The sequence below is a fragment of the Aptenodytes forsteri genome, unplaced genomic scaffold (genome assembly GCF_000699145.1).
Source record: "Aptenodytes forsteri isolate BGI_AS27 unplaced genomic scaffold, ASM69914v1 Scaffold118, whole genome shotgun sequence".
Classification (NCBI taxonomy): domain Eukaryota; kingdom Metazoa; phylum Chordata; class Aves; order Sphenisciformes; family Spheniscidae; genus Aptenodytes; species Aptenodytes forsteri.
Genome location: NW_008795859.1, coordinates 464,504 through 489,286, shown reverse-complemented (window position 1 = coordinate 489,286; position 24,783 = coordinate 464,504). Strand labels below are relative to the sequence as shown.

General features: G+C 40.5%; 1 protein-coding gene across 1 annotated transcript; it reads right to left on the bottom strand.

Annotated features, from left to right (window-relative positions):
- Positions 1–1,198: 1,198 nt before the first annotated feature.
- SVOP (SV2 related protein) lies at positions 1,199–24,747 on the bottom strand. Its single transcript, XM_009283848.2, has 16 exons — positions 24,588–24,747; positions 20,278–20,438; positions 18,212–18,297; positions 17,103–17,201; positions 14,961–15,032; positions 14,611–14,735; positions 11,837–11,900; positions 10,435–10,560; positions 9,257–9,385; positions 7,792–7,865; positions 7,400–7,476; positions 6,176–6,283; positions 4,538–4,649; positions 3,177–3,258; positions 2,856–2,945; positions 1,199–2,144 (listed from the first exon to the last, which is right to left on the bottom strand). Exons 1-16 carry the CDS (start codon positions 24,620–24,622, stop codon positions 1,938–1,940), a joined length of 1,647 nt encoding a protein of 548 aa, XP_009282123.1. The 5' UTR covers positions 24,623–24,747; the 3' UTR covers positions 1,199–1,937.
- Between the last annotated feature and the right edge of the window lie 36 nt (positions 24,748–24,783).

Sequence of the window (24,783 nt, the reverse complement as noted above, 5' to 3'; positions counted from 1 at the left end):
CATCAGCCACATCTAAAGTGGGATCCCCTGTGAGCTGAATTGCATTTTCGTATTACTGTGAAAAGGAAAGTTTGCCTGTTTAGACCAACCGCTTCTGGAGTCTTTCATTGCAGTCACCATCATCGAGTGGTAAATGAATGAATGGACATTTCGGTGCCTTGTCAAACTTTAACTTTTCTCAGCAGGAGATACCCACACACGCAATATCAATAACCTCTTTGGCCTTTTTTTGAGTTTCCTCAGTTTCTTTAAGGAATTATCCACTTCTGGTTTTCCTTCGGTGCTATAAACAAACAGCCTAACATATCTTGGAGCATTATATGGCAGTACAGTGCTGTAAAACCCTAAGTGAAAACTGAACCCCAACTGTGTTCATTTGTATTGCACCCAAACATGGACTCAGTGACCTATTCTTGCCCCACAGAAAAAGGGCCTCGTTCCCAGAATACTTAAAATGTTCTACTGTGCAAAAATTTGCTGCACACTGAACTATGTTTATGTGAGACAACTGACCACACATACTATAAAAATGTATTGCTTTCCACAGCCTAGTGATTAGCATTTAGTCCATCTCACTTACATTTGGTTGTGTGTTCCATAGTCTGGAATCCTGAAAACAAACTGAGACATGGATGAGACATGTCTCAGCTTCCTTATGCATTTCCTCGCTGCACATCCACAGACTCTGAAACCTGACTTCCTGCATAGTGACAGATTTCTGACAAACAAGACAAACTTATCCTCACCTGAACTCTGTTACATGCTCTGACAAGAGCAGAATCATCAACCTCGAGGAGCGACATCTGAAGGAGTGAAGTTCCTCACCTGAGGATGCTTGCAGTTCGGCTCTTCCCATGATTTTTGTTCGTTTACGACGTGATGCCAGCTACATTCCTTTGTCACCAGCTTGACGTTACAGTCAATGTACAATCAGCAGCTATCGAAAAGTTCTGCCCAGCTGTCAGGAGGCCAGCTTCTGTTGGGAGACACTTGAGAGCAGCTCCATCCAAACTGCTACACGCAGCTGTTCAGACTGAGGCATTTTTATCAAAGGTTTTGGCTACACCACCACAAGAACATACTTAGGCAAATTGAGCAGAAACATACCTGGACCCATGCAGAAAACCACAGCGTGCATCTCCACACACAAAGAGACACCAGTACAGCTGAAGCAGTCTTCACCAAGCAACAGACAGAGTGCTCAGTGATTCTGGCAATGTTAGAAAAGTCAAATTCTGCTCCAAACCATGAGGATTTACATTTCTTATATAAGGTTCCATCTCTGCAACAAATACCACTCCTCACTGACTCAAACTACCTGCCTTGGATGGGAGAAACATTCAGAAAATCGTTTCCAAGCAATCAGTGCCTGTTAATTCTCAAGGAACAGAACCCATAAGCAAGGGAACTAGAAAGCATTGGTTGATTTGCCGTTATCACATTTTGTTGTTGTTGATGGCTAAAAAGTGCAAGGCAGGCATCTAGTTCATAAAACCTATTCTGTAGTGTATGGAATCCACCGTGTGCTATGCCAGGTACACAATAAATATTAATCTTTTGTTTTTAGGCATCAAGAGTACATTATTTTAATTACAGCTTATACTGAGTTGCATTCAGTTAGCTATTTGCTTGGCACGGGACGTTTTAAGCTGAATAGCTGACCATGCAAGCACAACAGACTTAAGAAAAACCCTTCCTGCTAAACTTCAGATGATATCTGGATCAAATGCCTCTCAATACAGAAGTAAAGTTTTTATGAGTGTGAGCAAAGAGCAGCAGAGACACAATTTGCTTAGGTTCAACCCAAAAGTTCCTGCAGTTTGACACATGACATTGGCAGTGACAGTATGGTCAGCTTTCTATGCTTCAGGGTTGGATTTTTTGTGAAAGAGATCTTGCCCGTATCATTCATTCTTTCAGCAGGTTTTCATGTCCCATCATTCCTGTGATCCGGAGTTTGACCTGGTGACCCCTGGGGAATGAGATCCTCTCCCAACCATCTCCTGTCCCCATTCTCTGTGGCTGGACTCCTGTAAGCCACGACCTTTTGTTTCAATGGGCAAGAAGCAGGAAGCCACAGCGGCCAGCAGGCAACATCCACTGTAAACCACCAGTGTTAAATAGACTGACGATTCCAACATCACCTGCAGAAAAAAGGCAGAAAATACAAAACAGTACCCCTGAGCCTTATCACAGAAAGAAATACAAATACTAATGTAGTAGTAGAAATTTTAATTACAGTATGGAAAAAATGTTTAATGTGCACTGCTGCATAGTTTCTTTCCTCAATGATTACACATAGCTATTAAGCACTTACAAAACAGTCTGGATTACAAGTGCCACAAGGTGCTGCTGCCCTTACGTATTAGACAGGACTTAAGGAAATCACAAGTTTTCTACCTAGCCATCTGCAGAGCCACTGCTTCTTACACAGTCTTCTGAGTCCTGTCCCTGCGGAGCCTGGCTCCTCCAACCTCGCTGTCTAGCTCTTTCCACATACCCCGAAGGTTTGTAGCCCCCAGGACCTCAGCCTGGGATCTCAAGAGAAAGGTGGCGTTGCACCATGCACAGAAACTCCCTGCCTCTCACAAATCCCAGCTCCAGGTGGTAGCTTCTAAGGTGTCCTTACAGCCATCCAGCAGCCTGCTTCTTGGTTATTTATCCTCCAACTTATGGAGCTCTGGAGCAAGAGGTAAATTCAGAGATGAGCCTGAACTCTCCTCAAGGAACAGGCAACAACAACCCTCCTTCAACACATCATGCACAGATCGCCCTTGGTTTGGCCCTTACAGCAAAAAAGCAGGTTGTCCATCACCTTCCTGTGCCTTCAGTCTCAGAAGGAGAAGGGATTTTACCTGTGCAATGAACGGGGTTATGAGGGCTCCCACTCTGGCCATTCCACTGCATGTTCCCAGGCCCAAAGCACGTGTGGCTGTCGGATAAACCTGTGAACAAAGCATCAGCCCATTAATGCTAGTGGGAAGTTCTCTTCCCACCGGTCTCCTAAATCAATGGAAATTAATAAGTGGTATTACAGCAAGTTCTGTTAGACAATGACAATGAGATCACCAACTCATATCTGGGGTAAGGTCCATTGTGAAGAGGTCATAAAAATGACTTTCCCACCATGTTCTCACTCCCCTTAAATATTCTCATTACAAAAGCAACCTCCTTACCTCAGGAGTGTAAACATAAGCAGCCTGAAATCCTCCTGAAATAAAAGCTCTTGCAATGAAGAGCAGCACAGTAAGAACATTTCTGTGAGAATAAAAAGGAGAGCAGTGTTTGGGATTGTTCTGTACAGTCTGTTTGTTTAACTTGGAGGCAAGTGCAATAAAAATGCTAAATTTGTTAGAACGATTCCTTTTGTTTTTTAATGAACCCTTTGTATTTTTTCTGGACCTTTAATATAACAATGATGCCAAACAATCTGCATTCCCACAATCACATCAGCTTTCTACGTGTATTCATTCCAACTCACAGCTGTGGCCTATTGAAATAAGCAGCGAATGCCTAAGTTTATCTAAATAAGAAAAATATATTCCACGTTATGAATGGTGCTAACAAAAAAATGGCACGCATGAGAAGGAAATGAGAGTGCAGTTTTCCTGTTTAAAAGACACGAACCTACGTACTACCTGGATATTTGCAACTTTGTAAGGTTTCTTATTACAAGGTTTCTGTACTATAAGGTTTGGTACAGTGCCTGAAAAGGTTTAAATTCAGAGAGCTCTCCTCTGGCTGTTAGGTCATTTCCTTGTTCGTCAGCCCCAAGGTACAGACATTGTTCCATGCATGTGGCATGAAGGCGAGATGCAGTCAGAGGCAGACTCTCAGGGCCCAGCTGGAAATTTGTTACCTTTAAGATTCAAGGGCAGAGCTGCCAACTGACTTGTTCTCTGGAAAATCTGCATGAAGGACAGACACTGAACAATACAAAAATGTGAACCCAAGTTCTTTTGAAAGTTGGGCCCCATGTATCTGCAATGCCAGCATCAAGCTCCACCAGCCATGCTGTATACAGCTTCGAGGTTGTGCCAGTCTGTGTCGACTGCTTCTCACGTAATTGTGCCACAGCACCTAGACCACCGAGAGCCCATGACAAGTGAACCAGTCAGAGCAGCTGAATGGGAGGCAGAGACTGGGCTTGGTTGTGAAGCACTGCCCTGGTACAGTCAGCCTGGGGAAACATAGGTAATGAATGGCAGAGAGCAGTACATGAACCAGCTACCGAGGCTCATGACATCAGATCTAATTTAAAAATTGTCCAATGGTGGCCTCCTACTCAGACATAAGCTCTTATTTTCCCCTTTGGATTGTTCTGTCCTCAAGATTATAGTGAAGGATTTCTCCTCTCCTGCTTCTTTTAGTTTCCTTCCAAACTCTGGTGAGAAAACCTAACACCATCCTTAATTCATTCGCCAGTTGAGCACGACCATCTCACGGCTTTTCAAACCACCACTTCCAGTTCTCCTGCCATAATCAAGAGAGATCACGGATGAATCAGATATACCAGTTGTTACCATGTTTTACTTACCTTCCAACGCAGAGAAACAGCAGAAGACTGCAAAACGAGAAGACAAAAAAGGACAGGGCCATGGTTTTCTTGCGACCTATCCGATCAATAATCCATAGTGTTACTAACACACCTGTAGAAGGAGACAAGTTGACTGTTGGGAATTGAGCAAAGGTGGAGGCTGCAGCAGCTGGCTTTTAACATAGGCTGGGTTATTTAGATTTGAAATTTTGTTGTCTCTTTCTTTAAAATACTTTGCTGGCAGAGGCATCAGGCAGGGGTATAGAATGGATTGCCCCAGTCATTGGTGCCACGTGAAAACAGAAGCTCTGTGTCCCAGCTGGTCAGTCTTGCCCCATGTTCACAGCCCCACTGGTCCACGCATCCACATGCCCACACGCTCAGGGGCTACAGTGAGCAATCAACTCTGACATCTGTTAACCACTGATTATTGCAGTGGTTATCAACGTGAATGCTAAAAATGCCTGCCTTATGTCTCATTGGAATATCTTTTGTTCAACTTCTGACCATTGTTCCCTGCTAATCTTCCTACTGCTAGATTTAAGGGATCTTTAGAACTTCGTATTTTCCTTCCATTGTGTTATTTATATGCTGCCATCAAATTATTTCTCACCTGCTCTTTGATAAAGAAAATAGATCAAGCTTTGTTAAGTCTCTCAATGTTAAGTATTCTCTCTTATGCAACTTTTCCAGATCCTTTTAAAAAGCGGATGTACAGCAAGTGTGGGGATTATTCAAGCATCAGAGTTGCCAGTGTCATATTCAGAGGTATCCCTGTTAGTATTTCTTACTCCTACCTGTTTCTACTCCTAATCCAAGTCTCAGGATTAAACCAGTCCTTTCAGCTATAGCATCAGTCCAAGAGTACATACTCTCTTTTCTTTCCACCGTACACCGACATCCTCCCCAGAATGACTGTTATGCAGAACAGTCCTCCCATTAGGTAGGGACTATGCATATTTACCGGTCATAGACTTACAACTTTTCATCTATTAAATGGCTTCTCTTTGAGCATTTGTCCCTGAAACTATAATCTAGAACAGTGAAAATAACTTGACCACTGCCTCACAGTATTATTTCAAACATATTAATACTGAGAGATCATCTTCTACATCTGAAGAAACAATGGCTATTACATGCTAACTATCTTGCTTGTCCTGTGTCAAACTGTTCATTGAAATTCACTGAAATTGACTGAAAATCATGACTGAGGCTGGACACAGAGCTTTAGGAAGCAAGTTCATTGATTCACTATACCACGATCCTTTTAAAATAGTTCTGGGAAGTCATTTATGGATAAAAGTTCAAGTGATTCTGCCCCTTTGATTTAATTGTTACTCTTCCTCTGAACGCCTAATATGTTGTTTGGATAGAATCCATAGTCAGAGGGACCATTATAGCTTCATAAAGCAATTACTGGTGATTTTCTCTGTAGTGATCACATGGGCAGTGAAGAGAGCTACAGCTACTGTGTGCACTGCATATATCAAGTAGTCCAAGCAAGGAGCTCCAGTGCTGCGGGAAATGCATTGGCATTAGGCCAGGCAGAAGAGCCCATTTCATGGCTTGTGCCAGAGCCCATTCCAGTCACACTGAGCCACTAGCAGTGAAGAACTGGTGCTTCTTATTGCCGCTTACCAGGGAATTCTGACAGGGTTGTCCAGAGCAGATCAGTGTAGTCTTCCTCTGTCAGATACTCACAGGTCAGGCTGCACTTTGCTTTAACTTCTTTCCTTCTACTGGATACTGTGGGAGGAAAAAGAAAAAAACCAAACATTTAATATATTTTAAGTAACCTCTTCTCTGCTTACCTTCCTTTACTCCTGCTATGTCTTTATCACTCTTACTGCTGAAACTGATAGAAGGGATGTACTGAAAAGACCCTGCTACACAGCAGGTATGTTCTACCTGGAAGATACAGCTGAAACTTAACAGTTTATAATCTTATTTGTGGCAGGATGTCTTACCTCTGCAACCATCACTATCAGAATGAAAACTTACACCTCCTTATCAGCTGTAGGGGCTTAGTTATTTTTCAGTCCAGGGCTCATGACAGTGAACAGAATTAACATCAATAATTCAGTTTCTCCCTACATAAATTGGGATACTAACACTTAATGTATACTTTGAGAAGACTGAATAATACCGTGTCTTTGTGAAAACAAGTATTTTTAAAGGATGCATGCTCCTTTGTGGAGACTAACCAGAGTTAGACCTCTCAAATAGCTAATACACTGTTGTACAAGCTTGGGATCTGTGTCTTCTCCCAATACTACCCATCCTCTTTCTAGAATTTTCCAACTATCAGACAGTTTTCACTAATTACAAGTGTTCTGAATACAATCATGCCTCCCCTGGGGAATCAAACTTTTCAAGCCTCTTCTTAATGCAGTCAAAGCACTTTTTTTTTTTTTTAAACACAAAAATCTGCAACAAAAAGGGCGATGGTTTCCCACCATTATCTTTTTTCTCAGCAGGTCTTCACAACTTGAGAACCTGAGAGCTCCCCAGCAGCAGCAGTTACCTCTAGCTCAGAACTAATTAGGCCTGTCAAATCTGGAAACTTACATTTATTCAATCACTTTTTTCTCAAGAAGAACAGTTACTTTTTCTAACAGGTCTCCCTTGAAGGTTGTCTTGCTGTTTTACATTTTGGGCTCAGAGACACTGCAGGACCTCTCTGCATTGCGCAGAAGACAAGGAACAGTCTATCAAAAATGTTTCAAATAAGTAACCCTTTAAGTGGAAGCCTTAAAATTCAGGCTGGCAGCCACAGTCCTTTCCAAACTAACAGCAGAAGGTGATCTAATAAAAGATATTCTACCACTTAACAGGGTATATTTAAAATGGACTAATACTCACTGCTGCAGACGTCTCCTGCTTGGAAGAACTCTGTAGTTAATAAAACTAACCCATAATACGAAAAAGCATTGGAAAACCTGCAAGGAAGAAAATGAGAGAGGAAGTCTCAGCAGGTCAAACCTATAGTAAACAACATGAATGAAAATTGAACCTACTGTGTGTGGACTTCCACTAAGTGCTACCTCAAAGCTATTTCCTATCAGCATTTAGAAAATGAAAGGGCAATTAGATTGAGAATGCTAGTGATTGGGTGGTTTAATAAATTACAAATCAATACAAGTAGGCGGTTTTTTTGAGGAGGAAGTTGCTGTATTTTAATGATACTGTAAAATGCCTCCATTAAAAACCATTTAGAATTGTGCTGGCACTGAGCCATTTATATTTCCTCTTACCATATAAACCAGAGTAACAATGTGGTCCATCTAAAATGGGGCGTAAAAAGGTCCCTCATTTTTCCTCGGTCTTCCTGTTGAAAACAAGCGGAAGTCAGATGATCAGGGCACTCACTGGTCCCGGGCTGGAGGGTGCAGAGTGGCAAGGGATAATACAATACACAGTACTATGTACTATATCTCAGGATGAGTGTTTGGTTTCAGCTGAGGGCTCTTCAGGTTGTAGGAGCCACACTGGAGCTGGGATCCAAGCAAAGAATTCCTCTGCCAAGGGGAATTCTCTAGGAGCACAACGATATCAAAACCAGTTCATGCACAGGGCACACTACTCCTCCACAAGGAAGGTGAGGATCTGTCAGAACAAGGTGGGGCTGGAAAGAGGTAGAGCAGAACTTTGCCAATCCACAGGTGGCATACGATTCATGTGGTGCACAGTCAGCTCCCGTAAATTAGAGCAGCCCCTCAGGGCTTCTGATCTAGGGTAAGGTACTGAGGAACTACAAGCAGCCCTCCTGCAAGCAGACCCCTTTTAAACTGTGTGGTTCTTAGAGAGAGAGAGTAGAGGGCTCAGCCCATAAACTTGTGGTTAAGGAAAAGTACTTTCCCACCCCACCCTGAAAACAAAGCCACCCAAAACTTGGAGAGCGTTCCTGCACAGCCCGTCAAAATTACCGTGACTGAACCAAGCATTTGTGAAACGCACAAGAGCTCAAATCCTCACTGAGCCAGACCTTAGAAAATCAAACCTCCGTCTCTGATCAGTAAAATGCTGTCGTTACCAACAGGCTCCTGCCTAGCTCTACAATTTTGCTCTTGTTCAAATCTACCAGTCTCCCTCTGCTGTCCTTCCTTGCTGGCTAACTTTGTAACTTTCTTTTCTTACAAAAGTCTGCTCTTTGTTCTGTAAATGTAGAGCTGCTTTAAATGTTGACAGCGTGCTGAAAAGTTGGCCATATAAAGCTGAAATGAAAAAAAATCCAATGCAATTCATACGGTAATATGCAGCTCAGAAATAACAGCCTGAATTACTCCATGCATTAGGACTGAATAGGAGCTTGCAGCTTTCCCACTCCAGAAAATCAGGATTAGATTAAAAATGAGGTACAGCTAAAGAGTCAAATTCCATCTTGTCTCATGAGTTCAGATCTGGGAATTCTGATCTGAGTTCTTCGGTAGCCTCAAGGTTTGATTTTCTTTAATAATAGGGTCTTAGAGTGAGGTTAAATAACATTAATGCCCACTTTAAAGGTCCTTTTCACTTTCAGGATTTTCATGTAAATAAAAATGAGAAACCAGCTCTTCCTCACTGTGAAAGAGGCATATAAGATCATCCCTCATTTTTTTATTACTGGTTGAGACATTAAAATTAAACTTAACATTGATTATTTGCTTATAAAAATACATATGAATGCAGCACAGTTTCATTGTATCCCACGTTATTCATGTGCCTGCTACCTGTACATACCTGTCTGGAAATAATTAATTTTCCCAAAGGCATTGGAGCTCCATTTTCCGTTGCTATCCGCTTTAAAGTGGCAATTGCTTTTTCTTGATTTCCAGATAATACATCATACCTGGCACTTTCTGGCAGCCACTAAGAGAGCAAAGCAGAGCACATGCACAACGATGTCAAAACACAGCAATAAACACACTGAGGATTTTCTTTGTGGGCTTACAGTGGGAAATCTCAGTGACTCCAGCAGACTACTCGCATAGGAAAGGATTACAGAACTAAACTTTAACAATTCAGAGAACCATCTTTCTGCCAAATGTCAAACTCCTCGTTAGGCTTTAAGAAACTGCAAAACCCCACTTTCACCGTGAAGTCAGAACTCCAGTCTAAAATCTTTCCCTTCTGTTACCTTGGTTTTATTCCTGAGAAATGTTAGGCATTTTTGCAGGTTCTTTACATTATACCTTCTCAGGAGGAAAGGCAAAGCATCCAGGGCAGATAACAAGATGCTCTAGGCATTCCAAAATTTGCATTTTTAAGCTCCTTTTAAAAACAAGCATGTTAGCACCTGTATAACTGGAGTTATTTCTGAAAAACAATGTCAGTGACTGAGGAATAATAAGAGCTGCTAAACAACCTGAGAAGGACGTATATCTTTGAGAAGACTGAGTGATTGGCAAATATATTAGCTAATAGTGCACTGAAGCTCAGGGTTAACTGATACACATCTTATTTTAGAATCTGATGGGCACTATGCAGATTTTACCCCTGATTTGGGTGGATATTTTAAGTGGACAGAAATTATAAAAGTTATGATTTTGACAAAATAATTTAAAAATCTAAAGAGCAATCAGGGAAATAGCAACAGCTTTTAATAAAATGTTGATTCCACTGAGCTTAGTTGAAACAAAGTCATTAAATTGGAGAGATTTCCAGGCCTGATTTGGTTTCACAAAATTCCAGCCCACCATTGTCCTCCAGCAATTACAGTCACATAAACAGAGCTCTCACTGGAATGTTTTTACTAGCACTGTTGAAACAACAGCATTTTTTCCGTTATTTCAGATGTTTCAAAGAAGACATCAACAGAAAGCTCAAAACTGTCACGATTTCCTTCAATCAGGTTACAGAATCAGGTAGAGAAGTGGTAGATTGATGGCACATACATTCGTCTTTGAAAGAATACCTACAAAACATAGGACAGCGAAGAGCAAAAGTGGGAGGGCAGAAAGAATGAGAAGCCACCGCCAGCCAAGAGTGGGCATCACCAACACTGCTAGAAGGACTTCAAACACAGTCCCAATGGCCCAAAAGACCTGCCAAAGGGAAAAGAAACAGTCACAAATGAGAATAAGAGTGCTCTTAAGGCCTCTTTTTTTTGTAACATTCCAAGACGAGCTCTCTAGGGACAGCTGGAGAGAGAAATGCCAGAGACATTTCAAATATGCACCACTGTATGGAAATAGAGTCCAGACATTTTAAGGGGATTTGTTTAAGTGTTGCAGAAGCTAAAATGTTCATTTCTGAAAACCTAGCACCGACTTTCTCTAGACACTCATGTTTAACTGTAGGTAGCTTCTCATAAGGAATAGACTCATCACACGGTGTTTCTTAAGCAAAATGACTATTAATTTATCTGTCTATGAGTATTATTCCCAGCTACCACCACGAGATTTATGGTATTTGCTTTCCTTACCAAAACCAAGCTACCAAAGCCACAGAGTTTGGCCTGTGGATGAAAGAAGGAATTGATACCTTCTTAGCAAATGATGGAGCTGGCATCCTCTTGCATATCCTACCCATGCAGGATTATTCTCCTTTAGATTATGAATCCACTTAGCTCATTATTTAAGGCTCAGAATATATTTCTAACCCAGGGTTGCTCAGAGGCAGCCAAACTGTGGCAGAACAAAAGTGACACAGAAAGAAGTAATTCATCTACTGAACTCTATTTATGAAAGATTAATCAACTGAATGTAGGACTAGCCAGCAGATATCCTAGAAGACTGGTTTTGCATTGAGAAGCTGTTTCAATTTGGTGAGGCTTTCCACAAGGATGCTCTTCCCAAACTGACTGATGCAGACAAGTAATAGTACTATTCTCTGACCCTTCTACCGTCCGTTAAAGGGCTGCAAATTTTGCCTTAAAGTATTTATAGGGCAAAATTCTGCTCTCTCTGACTTTGATACATTTGGATTGAATACGGGGAGCTGAATTTAGCCCTGCATTTACTGAACAGTCAGTTCTCCACCATCCATTACTGAGTTGTAGATTAATTTCACCATGAAATTAGGTGACACCCAAATGGCCCCCCTTGTGCCAACAGCAGTAACTTACGCAGCGCTGGATGCAAGTTAATTTGCAAAAAGGCAGATTCAACAAAAAGAGTGGAGCATTACATGAATGCTTTATGCTGCTTTTGGACCTGAGCTAGTACTAGTGTATGGGGGTAACCTCAGCTCCACACTACTTGGACAACCAAGATTTGACTGCAGCTATGTGTGAGATTTCTAATCGGTAGGATTGAATGGATGTAACCAACAGCAGAATTTGTCCCTCTAGGGACCAGTATGCATAGCTACACTGCTCACCTCTATTAATAAAATGCATTTTGCTCTGGCTTTCATTGGAAGGAATTCAGCATATAAGGTTACCCTGTAAAGAGTGAACATTGAGAAAAATGTCATGTTAGCACATTGAGAAAAATGCCACGTTAGCACAATGAGAGAGGTTCAAACATTTCGTTTGCCTTTTATTAAAACTGCCAAACCCATAGTAGTAACGCAAAACCCTTCCTAGCCCTCAGAGTCAGCAAGACTGCGGACACTGGTTCAGACTCCCCTTTCTACATCAGAACAAAACCCCTTTAGTTCATCATTGCAATGGAGGACAGAATTTGCTCTGTTCGTGTGATTTTGTAACCCTATAGTTGTTAGCTAAATGCAGCAGTTCTTGATGCGTATGTTTTCACAACCCTGCTCTGGTCTGGGACAGGCATTATGCCTGTTATTTTCAGTCTGGTCCGTCAGCATTCAATACACTCTTGCTGGGTAAAGTACTTCTTCAGGGCTTTACAACTGGCTCAGAGAATTTCACATCAGTCTACTCTGCCAGGTTTCAATTCTCCAAAAGGTGAATACTTTCAAGGTCTGATCCTGTTACTGGTATAAAATAATTTGCATTCTTTTATTGTGGGAATTCAAAAAGAAATCATCTAACTCTGCAGAGCCTTTGTTTCAGACTGTGCCAAGGAGTAATGGTACAGCTTCTCTGTGAGTACTTCCTGAGGATGAACGCAAGAGCCAGCAGCCAGTCAAGGCTCTCTTGTCTTCTTCAAACCGTCTGGTAAGACTTGTCGTTCTTTGCTCCTACTCTATTTGCATTCCATTGACTCGTCCTGTTTCTGCCTCTAAACTCCTTAGGCTTTCTTTGATGTTTGTGACAAAACTCCTACTAACTTGACAAATGGTGGATTGATCTCTGAGTAGCTTCCCAGAACTCAGTTCATCAAAGTACAAAGTTGCACACAATATTATATTAAATCAGTGATTAAGAGGAGAAGGAAGTAAAATCATGTAATGAAATGTAGAGCAGTCCCCTATATATCGCAGCAGAAAACAGGAAATGATTAGTGCTGTACAGAACTATTTTCTTAAGAGAATACTCCATATCTTTGCAAGTCTGGATGTTGGCACTGTGAATGAATAGTCATACTCAGCATTAGATAATATCTCACAGAAAATTCCCAGAGGAGGCCACAGCTTCTCAGGTGCAGCTCCTACATATGTACAGATAGAGGGATGTCTGCTATAGTCAGTTAATTTATTATTGCTGGATGCTTTCTTTTTAATAGCACCTTTCATAAAAATCTCTCTCTCATACCCATTATAGAAGATACAATTATAAAGATACCCATGTCATTCCATTGAAATTCAGCCACTCATATCCAAAGTTACATAGCCTACTTAAGGATATTAGAAAGGAGCTACTTTTCCTGCTTCATATATACTTACTCCTCTGTCAAAGGAATCACTATTATAGTTAGAACAAGAAACAGACTCAGCAGCAATGAAATCCACTCTGAGTTCTGTAACCGGCTCTTTGTCTCTCATTAAGTCACGTAGCCTTTGTGCATTATCCGCCCCTCTGTAAAATGGCACTAGCTGTGCTGTAGCTGTTCCACTGGGGCTCTGTGGAACATCATTAATATGTGTTTGCAGTACAAGGCATTATTAACTCTGATGCTTTGTCTTTGTTGTTCGCCTGCCTCATTCCAGTTGCGCTCAGTTGGAGCTGCATGGCAGAAACTGCCTTACCGTTGGGCAATACACAGCAGGCTAGGGACTTTCCTATTTTACATACACGTTACGCTTTTGTGCAGCTTCTAAAGGTGGGCAGGAGAGCAGTAAAAGAAAATTAATAATACTGTGATGTTCCATCTCAGCTTTGAATCTTTTATCTGGGAACGGCAATAGAAAAGACAGGATATTGACTTGCCTTGTGAAGAAGTCTGTGAGCCATCAATCAAAGTTAGACTCTGACTACTCCGAAATAGCACCTCCATGGGGCAAAATATCAATTATTAATAAGGATAAAAGACTACACAGAGAGAGAATGGCTATACTCTTCCCTTTACATTTATAATTAAAAGCCTAGAGCAGAGTTATTTATTCCAGGTGGAAAATTTAGAGATCCCCCTCTTCAGTGAATGGAATGACACAGTAATAGAGAAATATCCTGATGCTGCCTTCTTATTAGAAATGCGTCTGAGCCATCAAGATATCTTCAGTGCTCCAGGTTTCGGCTGTGTGGTTTTGGAATTCCAACGCAGGTTCAGACGTGAAAGTTCAGGCTCTGACTGAACAATAATCTGCAGTTTTACAATCAGGAGTCAGGGCTCAGCTCTACCTCCAAATGCTAGTGTTTAGGGCATGACCTGTTTTGCAACAAGACCACGTCATCCCTTATGGACTCCACCAATACAATCTAGCAATGCAGTGTTTAGGCACAGCTACAAAATGCTGTCTGTTGTGTTTTACCCACTTTGAGGTGGGCTCTTTGGGCCCCTCATTTTCACCATGGTTTACCCGAGGGAATGAGAGAAGCTTAAAAGGACTTAAGGCATATAACATCTTACATTTAGGAACCCAGCTTGTTCGCACAGAAGTCATCGTAAATCCGATTCACCTCAGTGATGTATTAGGTATCTTCAGAGCCTTCTGAGAGTTTAATATATTAGTTCCAAAATACTTAGAAAAAAATGGGTTTGGGAAAACTTAACAGAGGCATGTCTTCAATTTGACATAAACATTTTTAAAAAAATAAATAGAGAAGAGAAAGTTTGGACTTGTGAATATTTACTTACGACTGAGGCACTCCTCCAATCCCAAAGCCCACCAGTCCCCTCAGCACCAAGATCCAGCTATACGCTGGTGCAAAACCACTGAGGATCCCATAATAGAGCGTCCACAACACACTGATCTTGAGGCCCTGTATTTAACAAACAAGCACGGGGAAAAGAAAGTCTCTGCTGTAACACAAATTAATGAAATGTAAAGTAGAGCTTCAAACTCCTTTTATTTCATGGGAGGTCAATTCTGGCTCTGTTTAATTCTGCTTCATACATGTGGACTATGATATTTGTGAACATCATGCACTGAAACATCCACACTGTAGAAATATTAGACTATATTCTAGTAGGAGCTGAAGACTTACTGTTTTTCTCCCGTACTGGTCTGAAATGTTTCCCCAGAGGGTGGAGCTGGACATCATTCCCACAAACACCACCTGTGAAACACCAGAAAAAAACCTTCCCCTTAACAACAAGACAAGTGAAAATTTCTATATGACAGCAAAGAGAACACAACTTCACAGTGAAACTAGAAAATTTCGGCTCTAACAATAGAGCAAAATGTCCAGCTGTTCTGGGTATAGTGCCTTTGCAGTAGAGACTATTAAAGATCATTATTCATATGGTGGGATTTTTCAAAAGTCACTCAGCATTAGCCTAACTTCATTTCCACTGACTTGAAAGGGAATTTGCTATTGCCCAGGAGTGGGGATGAGTGTCAGCAGACTGTTCAAGCCAAGGTCTCTCAGCTTCTTCCAGTGGTGGGCCCATTTTCAGTAGTTGCCTTGCTATTTGTTGAGGTCAGGAATCTAAACACAACATAAATAAACCAAATCTCTGCCAGGCTACTTGTCATCACCTCACCCTTATCTTACCTGTTAATTTGTGAACTACTGAATTAGACCAGTGCTGTATATTTTTGATCTTTTGATAAATGGAAGAAAATGAAATATAAGAAATGACTGGAGAGCACAATTTGCCACTAAATGGAAATAATTTTCTTGTTTCTGGGCTGGGCTTTTTTTGCTGAAGGGTTTTCATAACCCACAAAAAAATCTTTCATCTGCTTCACAGCAAGGCCCCACTGAGTGTTTCATCAGGATTACTGAGGGGACAGGCAAGTGGAGACAGGAGCAAGTGCCTGGGTTGGAGAGGGGAAGCAACTAGGCACCCCTCAAGTCAGCTTTGCAATTAAAAGATCCATCCAGTGACAAACCAGTCTGACACTAGAATGTGCACTCTGGTATTATACACATTGTGAGTCCAGCCCTGGAAGATGCTGAGTTGTCCAGTTCCAACGAACATGTTCATGAATAAAAGCTGATCAGTGTTGCTTGAGGTCTGCAAGATAGAGCTGTTCTAAGAGCCCAGTGCTGATGCAGTACTTCTCAGACAGCTCGCCTCCAGTCTCCTACTGCCATTCTTAGCAGGTTGTCTCAGATTTGAATGGAGACAAAATTAGATCTTACAACTTCAGAAAAGTCTGAAGACTGAGGTGTCAAAGAAAATATATTGTACCCTTTTCAGAGGTGACACCAAAAAGTATAGTTTATTCTGTAGATGGAGAGAGAAATGAAATCCTGCTCAGTGAAGGTAATGGCAAAACCCAAGCACGTTTCCCCCATCAGCGCATTAAAACCATAGGATTTCTTTCTGAGAAAGAAGTGCATACTCAAGCAGTAAGTGGGGTAGGAAGCAGTCCTGTTTGTCAAAGCTTTTGTCTCATGTTCACTGACCCCTTCTCCTTCTGATTTTGCTCACTAAGAATAAAATCGTGCTGAGCTGAAAGAAGGAACGAGACCCTCCTTCAGATGGGCTGGCTGCATTCAGGTATGGGAAAGGACATGATCTGAACTGATTTAAATCTACTGAACGTTTTGACCAATTTACACACCACCACAAATGGCATCAAAAGCTAAAGGAAACAGAAATGTAGGAGTTAAAGTGCATGCCATACGACAGTGGCATATGCTGAGAGAAGGGTCCCAAAACTAGTTTTCTTATCCCTAAAGGCATTGCATGTTTCCAACATCACAGCACCATACGTAGAGGTGGTGTTATAAGAGCTCTGTTTGCAAAGATCACTGAATGATCCACCTCGAAAAGCAGTTGCTTGCTCTCTCTCACGGCTCCCAGACTGTCTATGTACAAGCGAGCTTAAATGTGGTGAGAGAGAAAGATTTTCAAGAAAGATAGTAAAAATTTACCAATCCTTTTTTCAATTAATCAAATGGTTTGAATTTTAGGATGAGTCTGAATCAATTCATATATTTTCCTGGAAATTACATGAAACTTTGAACCTGAAACTTGCGAAATTTCCTCAGTTCTCACTGAGTTTCATTTCTTCAAGCTCTGGCTTTTAAAAAAGACTCCTACATTCTTCCGAGCCAAAGGCAATCTGCAAAGGCCATGAACAGATTTAACTTTGGGATATAAAGCATAATGTCTGAATAACAATGAGTGGAAAAACCTTACAGAATACAGCAGCTGTCAGTTATTTTTCCTACCGATGTGAGCAATGCAACCTGCCAGCTTGGTAATCGCCACTCACAATGAAGCTGAGGAGCTAGGATACTTAAAATCATCATTTCCATAGCATCTGCCATCTAGAAGGGTAGAAAAGAAACAAAAATAAATTAACTGCCTGAAAATTAGATTGACGTAGTGGTCCATAATATTCCTTCTTGAAATTAACCTTGTTTCTGCTGGTGCCATTCTCACTCTGTAGGTGAAACAAAACAGTCATGTTTGCAAGGTACAGTGGATGTACACAGTGTAGAGAAAAAAAGCAACAGGTGCACTTTTAAACTAATTTCTGATTGTCATAACGTTTAGTAACGCTGGCAGAGAGGATTCAAAGAGCCAAATCAAAAGTTATCGGTGGGTGATTTCGAGAAGGCTTGTCTGGTCAGTCATCCAGGTTCATTCACTTCCATGTTGCATATTACAGGAATGAGCTTTCAACTCCTTTACACACAGATTCAGTCAGAACTGTTTATTACCTTAAAACTTACTCCCTTTTCCCTTATACACTGCTTCTGGATTTGTATCAAATATATTGATAGATCATCTGTAGACCAAATTCTACTACTGATTTAGGATCTAAACCATGGCAGATTGTAACCTGATATGTAGACAATAGCTGGTAAATACAGGCTCCAGATATCATTACCCTAAAATATACCACAGTAGATGTAAAATATAGTGCTTCAGAAACAGCAGAAAAGTGAAAACAAAGCCTGTATTTCTGTTCTTGACATCAAGGTTAAAACTAGAAGTACAGGGTTGCTGTTCACCTGAAACTGAGATTATAATAATACTGACTAATAGAGAAAACAGATATTGTAGCTAATGGGATGGATGTGGTAAAATCACTGATTTTTCAAACCCTGATTTATAAGAACTTCAGAGACAGAGAAATCAATCAGTTATTCATTACCCCCACATAACAAGTTTGAGTCCAGCTGTCATTTTAAAATTTCAAGTAAAATTCCTTGTTTATTGTACAATTATCTGTTTGGAGACTTTTTGTCAACAGAGAACGGCTACATTATTTGAAATCACTGAGATTCTCTAACTGATGATCATGCAGTTGACCTTGATAACCATGAGTTACCCATGCTAATCCCGTAATAACAGACAGCTTCCACTGGAACTTTCCAAATCCAATGGCTTCCACCGCATCTTCCACCATGAAAGTATCTAGAAAGAAAACAATTCTAGTGCAGAAGTGTATTCCTTTTCTAGTAAGAGCCATCCCTTGAGACAGCATTTTCTGTGAATGCAATTACTTATTAACTGGGTAATCTACTGACAGAGACAGAGAAATCAATCAGTTATTCATTACCCCCACATAACAAGTTTGAGTCCAGCTGTCATTTTAAAATTTCAAGTAAAATTCCTTGTTTATTGTACAATTATCTGTTTGGAGACTTTTTGTCAACAGAGAACGGCTACATTATTTGAAATCACTGAGATTCTCTAACTTGATCATGCAGTTGACCTTGATAACCATTACTTGCCCATGCTAATCCAGTAATAACAGACAGCTTCCACTGGAACTTTCCAAATCCAATGGCTTCCACCGCATCTTCCACCATGAAAGTATCTAGAAAGAAAACAATTCTAGTGCAGAAGTGTATTCCTTTTCTAGTAAGAGCCATCCCTTGACTTATTAACTGGGTAATTTACTGAGATCTAAAAAACATAACAGAGAGTGACTTTGCTTTTATACAGTTCCTACTCGGGAAAATCTCTACATTCTTCAGGAATTGTGCTAAAGCCAAAATAATTCTAAATATTCCTAGAATATTTTATTCACATAGAAGTAAATCAGCGTAGCACCAATGACTCCAGCACATGTTCAGCCTATTACTCCTGGGAGTGACTCCACCAGCCACTGAATTGCACCTTCCTCTGGTGAGAAGTGTATGAGCTGTTCAATAGCACATAGCAATACTATGCAAGAGATGGAAAGTGCAGAAGAATATCTTACTGCATGGAGAGTCAAACTGTAATTATTTGAATCAAGAATTTGTCCAAGACATATATCTTGAAACACACTTTTGTTAAAAATGCTGGTGGTTCTTGTTTCCCGCACATTGTCATGACCTCAGTATTTTTTTCTACCTGAAGAAGCTGAGATATCTCAAATTCCTTTGCTCAAGTGCAAAATGAAATATACAACAAAAATACATTTTGATATTCAAGTTGTTTAAATCAATTTAAGTCTCAAAGTTTTAACACTTCCAGCAGTTTAAAAAGTACATTCGCCACAGAAAAGTTTTATCTAGCTAAGAGTTGGACATCCTCAGAAAGCAAAAGACAAAAACACAAACCAAAAGGAAATCAAACAAAATCTAACTGATAAAACGAAGCAGAGATGTCATAAAACCTGTTTGTGACTTCAGTCCAGGCATTTGATGTGATGGCCCTGAAGCTCAGCATATTGGGTTGTTGCATCACTTGCACTTTTTTGGGCGATGTGCCAACTGAAATTCTACATATATCTGCAGACTTGCACTGATGCACTGAGTCTTTTGAGAAACTCACTGAGCTCACTCCATGGTATTTTGGCTTCCTCTTGCATCAATCTGTTAATAAATAAGTCCCTGGGAAAATAGTCATCCTACAAAATTTTAGTATGCCTTGTGCTAAGACAAAATTAACGTTTCTCATGTCTTCTAAATTGGTGTTGCCTTCAGGGCAGTCAGCACCTCTCTGCTAGGCAGAAAGCAGAGGCTGGGATGTACATTCATTCTGTCCCTCTTGTCCTCTAGGCAAGGAGGAGACAGGAACACTGCAGAGGCTTCATGCTCAGCCTTGAAGGTGAGCCACGTGTAACTGCTCCAGCAAACTTGGCAACGTTTTAGGAGCACTGATCAGTTCTAAAGGAAACTAAGTCAAACCTCCGTATGAAATAGGTGGTGACAACTGGATACACAACTCCTTAAAAGGGTCTATTACTGGTAATATAAAAAAAACGCATAAAGCATCCCTCAGAGAACAAGGTAGCTAAATCATGATTTTCAGGTGTAACATAATTTGCCTGTGTTATTGTTTCCTTCTTTGATCTGGGGATCTTTAACTTCTCTAAACCCAATGTATTCAGCCTGGTTGCAACATGACTGAAATGAAGAGGTCACACCTTTCTCCTTACAGGAAAACAAGAAACCTACTCACCATCAGTTGGGTTGGCAAATTCTTTCGGCACTGCAGCTCCATCCTCAAGCTCAATAGGCTCTAGCTCTGTCCGCACACCCTCAATCTGAATTTCATGTTCTCCTGAAATGACATCCTCATCTGACCTTGAACTTTCCCCAGTGCGGCGGAACTTGACCACCCTAAGAATACAGAAACAAGGATCAATACTTTGGTGGGTCTTTTCCAGGTCGAAGCTGTGTTTGGTTAGTCTTGAAGCCCTATTTGGTCAAACAGTAGCCAGGCTTCTCCCCACCCTCCTGTCTCCATTTCACATTCACAGAGAATGCTGTGACTTTTATCTGTATCCGCTTTTAGATATGGGATCCTGCTGGTTGCTACTGGCTTTGGAAAAACTGCAGAGGTACATTGCTATATGATATAATCATCATTTTTGTACAAAGAAGATGTCATCGTGCTAACATATAAAGTTATAAAAACATACAGGTTATAAAAATATGTTAAAATGATACATTTAATCGTAACCATGTTTTGTGTGCCTAGACTTTTATTGTGAATTAGACATAGCTGTAACATGGAATTTCAAGTGCTTTGTCTTTGTAGGAAGAACCCAAATTCAATTTTCCATGTTGATTTCATAAGAGTGATCTGTGTCTTAGGAGAAGCGGAACTCCTGAAATTTGTCAGATTTTTAAGCATTACTTAGTGAAGTAGGATTCATACGATAATTCAGTGAATTGACTGATCTTTTTCCATTATGGTGATGATTCTGTGACTATAAATATGATTGCTTTCATTTCTTGTCTTAAACTGAAGTCTTTAATTTTATGGAATTAATTAAATACCTGTATTTTAAGAAACTATTTGATTTCCAATACTTGGTTCATCTGTGCATTTTTTGAATCTCTTAGGTAATGAGGTGGGACAGAATAAGAAAGTGAATCAAAGGATACTCCTTTTCATTAAGTTCAAGTCAAGACTGAAGAGTATACCTGCCCGCCAGTTATAGTCCTGGCATATGAGATGATGAATGTCACATGAGTGTCATGGTCATGGCTGTCTGTATTTTATATAATTTCTGGCCCTAGCTGAGAGATAATCATCTAATCTCTGCAGCGAGGCCACGGAGAGAATAAGACATGAAAACAGAACTTTGTTAAATCGACACAACTTTCACCTTTTGGTTAGAGTGATTTTGTGCAACGCTTCATGTACACAGAGGAGCTCCATTTTCCATCAATTAAGTTTCCCGTGACCAAACAAAGATTTTGAAACAGATCTACCATATTTAATGTATCAGATTCCTCAAGCTTCCTTCACTTTACCTGCAACATCAGTGTAACTTCTTCACCTTGGCAACTGATGATTTCTTGCACTTCAGTTAAACATTTTGGAAATAGATTAAATTAGTCTCGCTACTACCTCTTCTGACTTCCAATACCTGAACATTTTAACTCTACAATAAAGATTAGCAGAGAGTCTCTTGAACTTCAGTTTAATCCTCTGGTTTAAGGGTCAGCAAAACTAAACTATCAGCATCCCTGCCAACTGCAGCTGCAGCAAACTGACATGCATGTATGACATTTCTAAAGGTGATCTGAAAGGCTTTTCATATTTGGCAAGACCTCAACTCTTATTTTCTCTTACAAGTGCTGATGATACAATCAATACTTAATATAAGGGCAAAGTGATGGGCAATCTACAAAAACCCCATAAATGGATTTTGGTCCAATGGTAGACAAGGGGATGGAGGAATGAACATCTCAGTCACCCATGGGGTTTTTTACAAAGAGAGGAGTCCTGGCCACGACCAGCCACTCAGTCCAGCTTAAGATTTCACTGCGGTAGAAACATAAAGCAGAGGGATAGAAAACTTTTTTTTTTCCTCCTCACAGTTCTGGCACATCTGTTATTCCCCTGACCACATCCCATTTGGGGAATTGCACATATTCACTAATGATATTCTGGCAGTAACCTGGAGAGAGAGAGAAGTACAGTGACCATTTTGTGAGGTTATCACTCATCTTTAGGACAGCCTGCTTTGCAGGCTGTAGAGATGTTTTGGGATGATTTTTTCAGGTAAACAGGGCATTCCAAGAGCTGTATGGGGCAAATATTCCTTGTACTACTTTAGTAACGCTCTCAGCTGCAGCAGGAAACTGAAAGCTTTTCTCTGGCCTTTATGTCTTGGCAGACAATAACAGAGTCACAAATTTTGTTTTCTAAGATAACATTTGAAGATCTTAAACATAAGAACACAGAACAAAACCCCAGACCTCTTCGAAATGAGCAAGAAAACTACATTGACTGCAGTGAAACTAGGGTTTATCTCACATTCTGATTTGGGGTATGCAGAGGATCCTTCACTCAGTTATAAGGAAAGACAAACAAAACAATGAAGCTTGTCTGAATTCAGGTTCATATTTTGTTCCATTAAGAAACTCAATTTTAAATTCTCTTAATCTGATTGTTTTTTTAACCTCAGTACAACTATCTTGGTTTGAATTTTCTTTTGCTGACCCTATACGACAAACACAAGTAATTATTATTCTCGCGTTAAAATTGTCACTGAAGATATAATCCTCGTATGACATACAAAATACACACTTTCAGCAAACAAACACTGAAATTCGTATGCCCATGAAATGACTTTTTTATTACAAAGGGCAATTGATATCAAAGTATCATTCATATCTTATTTGCAACAGCTTTACAAGCACCTGGTTTAACTATACAGGAAGGAAACTTTTATATTTGTATTTTTTTAAAGGAAGACTATTACTATAACTTCAGCAGTCTCAAAGCCTGGTGCAAAGTTCATTGAAGTATGTGGACACCTCTTCCCCAGATTTCAGGAGGTCTAAAGTGCCATTGCTCCATGGGATTATGACTGAAAATCATTCATACAACCTATGCTGGTAACTGTTCAGTGTCCTAGAAAGTCACGCGCAAAATAAACATGCCAATAAAACCCTTCCTGACTTTTAAAGTACCTGATCACAAAACCCCTGTATTACTGTTTCTTATTTTGTAATATTTGTTGAAGTAGACTTTCAGAACTGACCATTTTGGAGATGATGGTTCCAGACGCTATACAAAGGCAGTGACTGATCTGAAAATTGTAAATATTTCAATGGCAATCTGAGTAGAGAGCTATCTGGCCACATTCCTCATCATAGGAAACAAAAAAATATGTTTATCGCTTAGGAACCTATGAAACAAATTGACACAAATGAAGAAAAAAACACACAGTGATATTTATTGTTCCATACTTGCAAAATTCTTCACAGCTGAGACATCTCAGAGAGCTGCATTTGTTTGCAAGATCTCACAGCACCAAATAAGTCTAATTACACCTACACTGAAAGGTACTTTAGAACATTTTTCTGTGTTTTGGGTTTTTTGTTTTTTTTTTTAAAAAAAGAGATTGGGAAAAATGGCCTAATGAAATCATGTTTAGTCTTTTTACTGAGAAGCTGAATGCATCCAAACTAAGTATTTAAAAATAACTGGAGTTCATGTCCATTTTCCCAACTTATTAGAAATGTTACGGGACAGTTTTCTCTGTCATTGACATGAGCTCATTAATATTTAAAATCAACTTTAAGCATTTATTCCCTGCCTTGCAGAGTCAATGATTTATAAATAGGAATATGTTTCAAAGCACCTGATAATGGAGCATTAGGAGAAATGCACTTGTTTTTAAAGGAAACATTTTGCATTCATGAAAAGGAAAGGAAATGCTGGTGTTAAAAGGCAGCAAGGCTTTTATCACCTTTTTGCACAGATCCAGCAACCGCATCCCAACAGCAAGGAGTTCCTCACAAATAACAGCATTTTCCTTGTGCAGCAATGTTTGCTTCTCCAAAACATACAGTTAGCAAATATCGATGATACTCACTGCAAACACACCTTTGCAAAAAAGGTTTTGATCTGCAATCAGTTCGCGGCATGAAGGAGGAAGCCGAGGAAGATGCCTTCCCTAGCACAACGTTATTTACAGATGCAATCCACCTTGCAAATGCAATAGTAATGTTTCCTCTCAAAAAATCTTTTGGCACTTCTACGGTTTTATTCCACCCCTCCTTATTTCTACCACCATCAAGTTCATGCAAAAAATAAAAATTGAGTGAATTTATATAACAAATGGATCCCTGCATGCCCCCAGGATGCTGAACCCGGGCAGCTGTGCAAGGAAAACGGCCTGCTTCCCGGGGCCTAAGACACTTCCTAGAAATAATTCCCTTAAAAATCAGCAGGATTCACAATATCTCTGCAGCCCGTTTAGAAGAAATCCTGCGCATCCCCACTCCCCTGTCGGTGCTACTCACGGCAGCTGTCTCAGCTGGAATAAATCATCCTCCATTGCCGGGCTGCGTCTGGAGGAGCTGCTCTCATCGCTCTCGCATGGCGGGGATGGCTGGAGCTGCGGGCGGGCAGGCGCGGGCGGCTGGACAGCTCCGGCGGCGGCCGGCAGCCCGCACCGAGCGGCACGGGAATGGCTCGGCACGGCTCGGCTAGGCACGG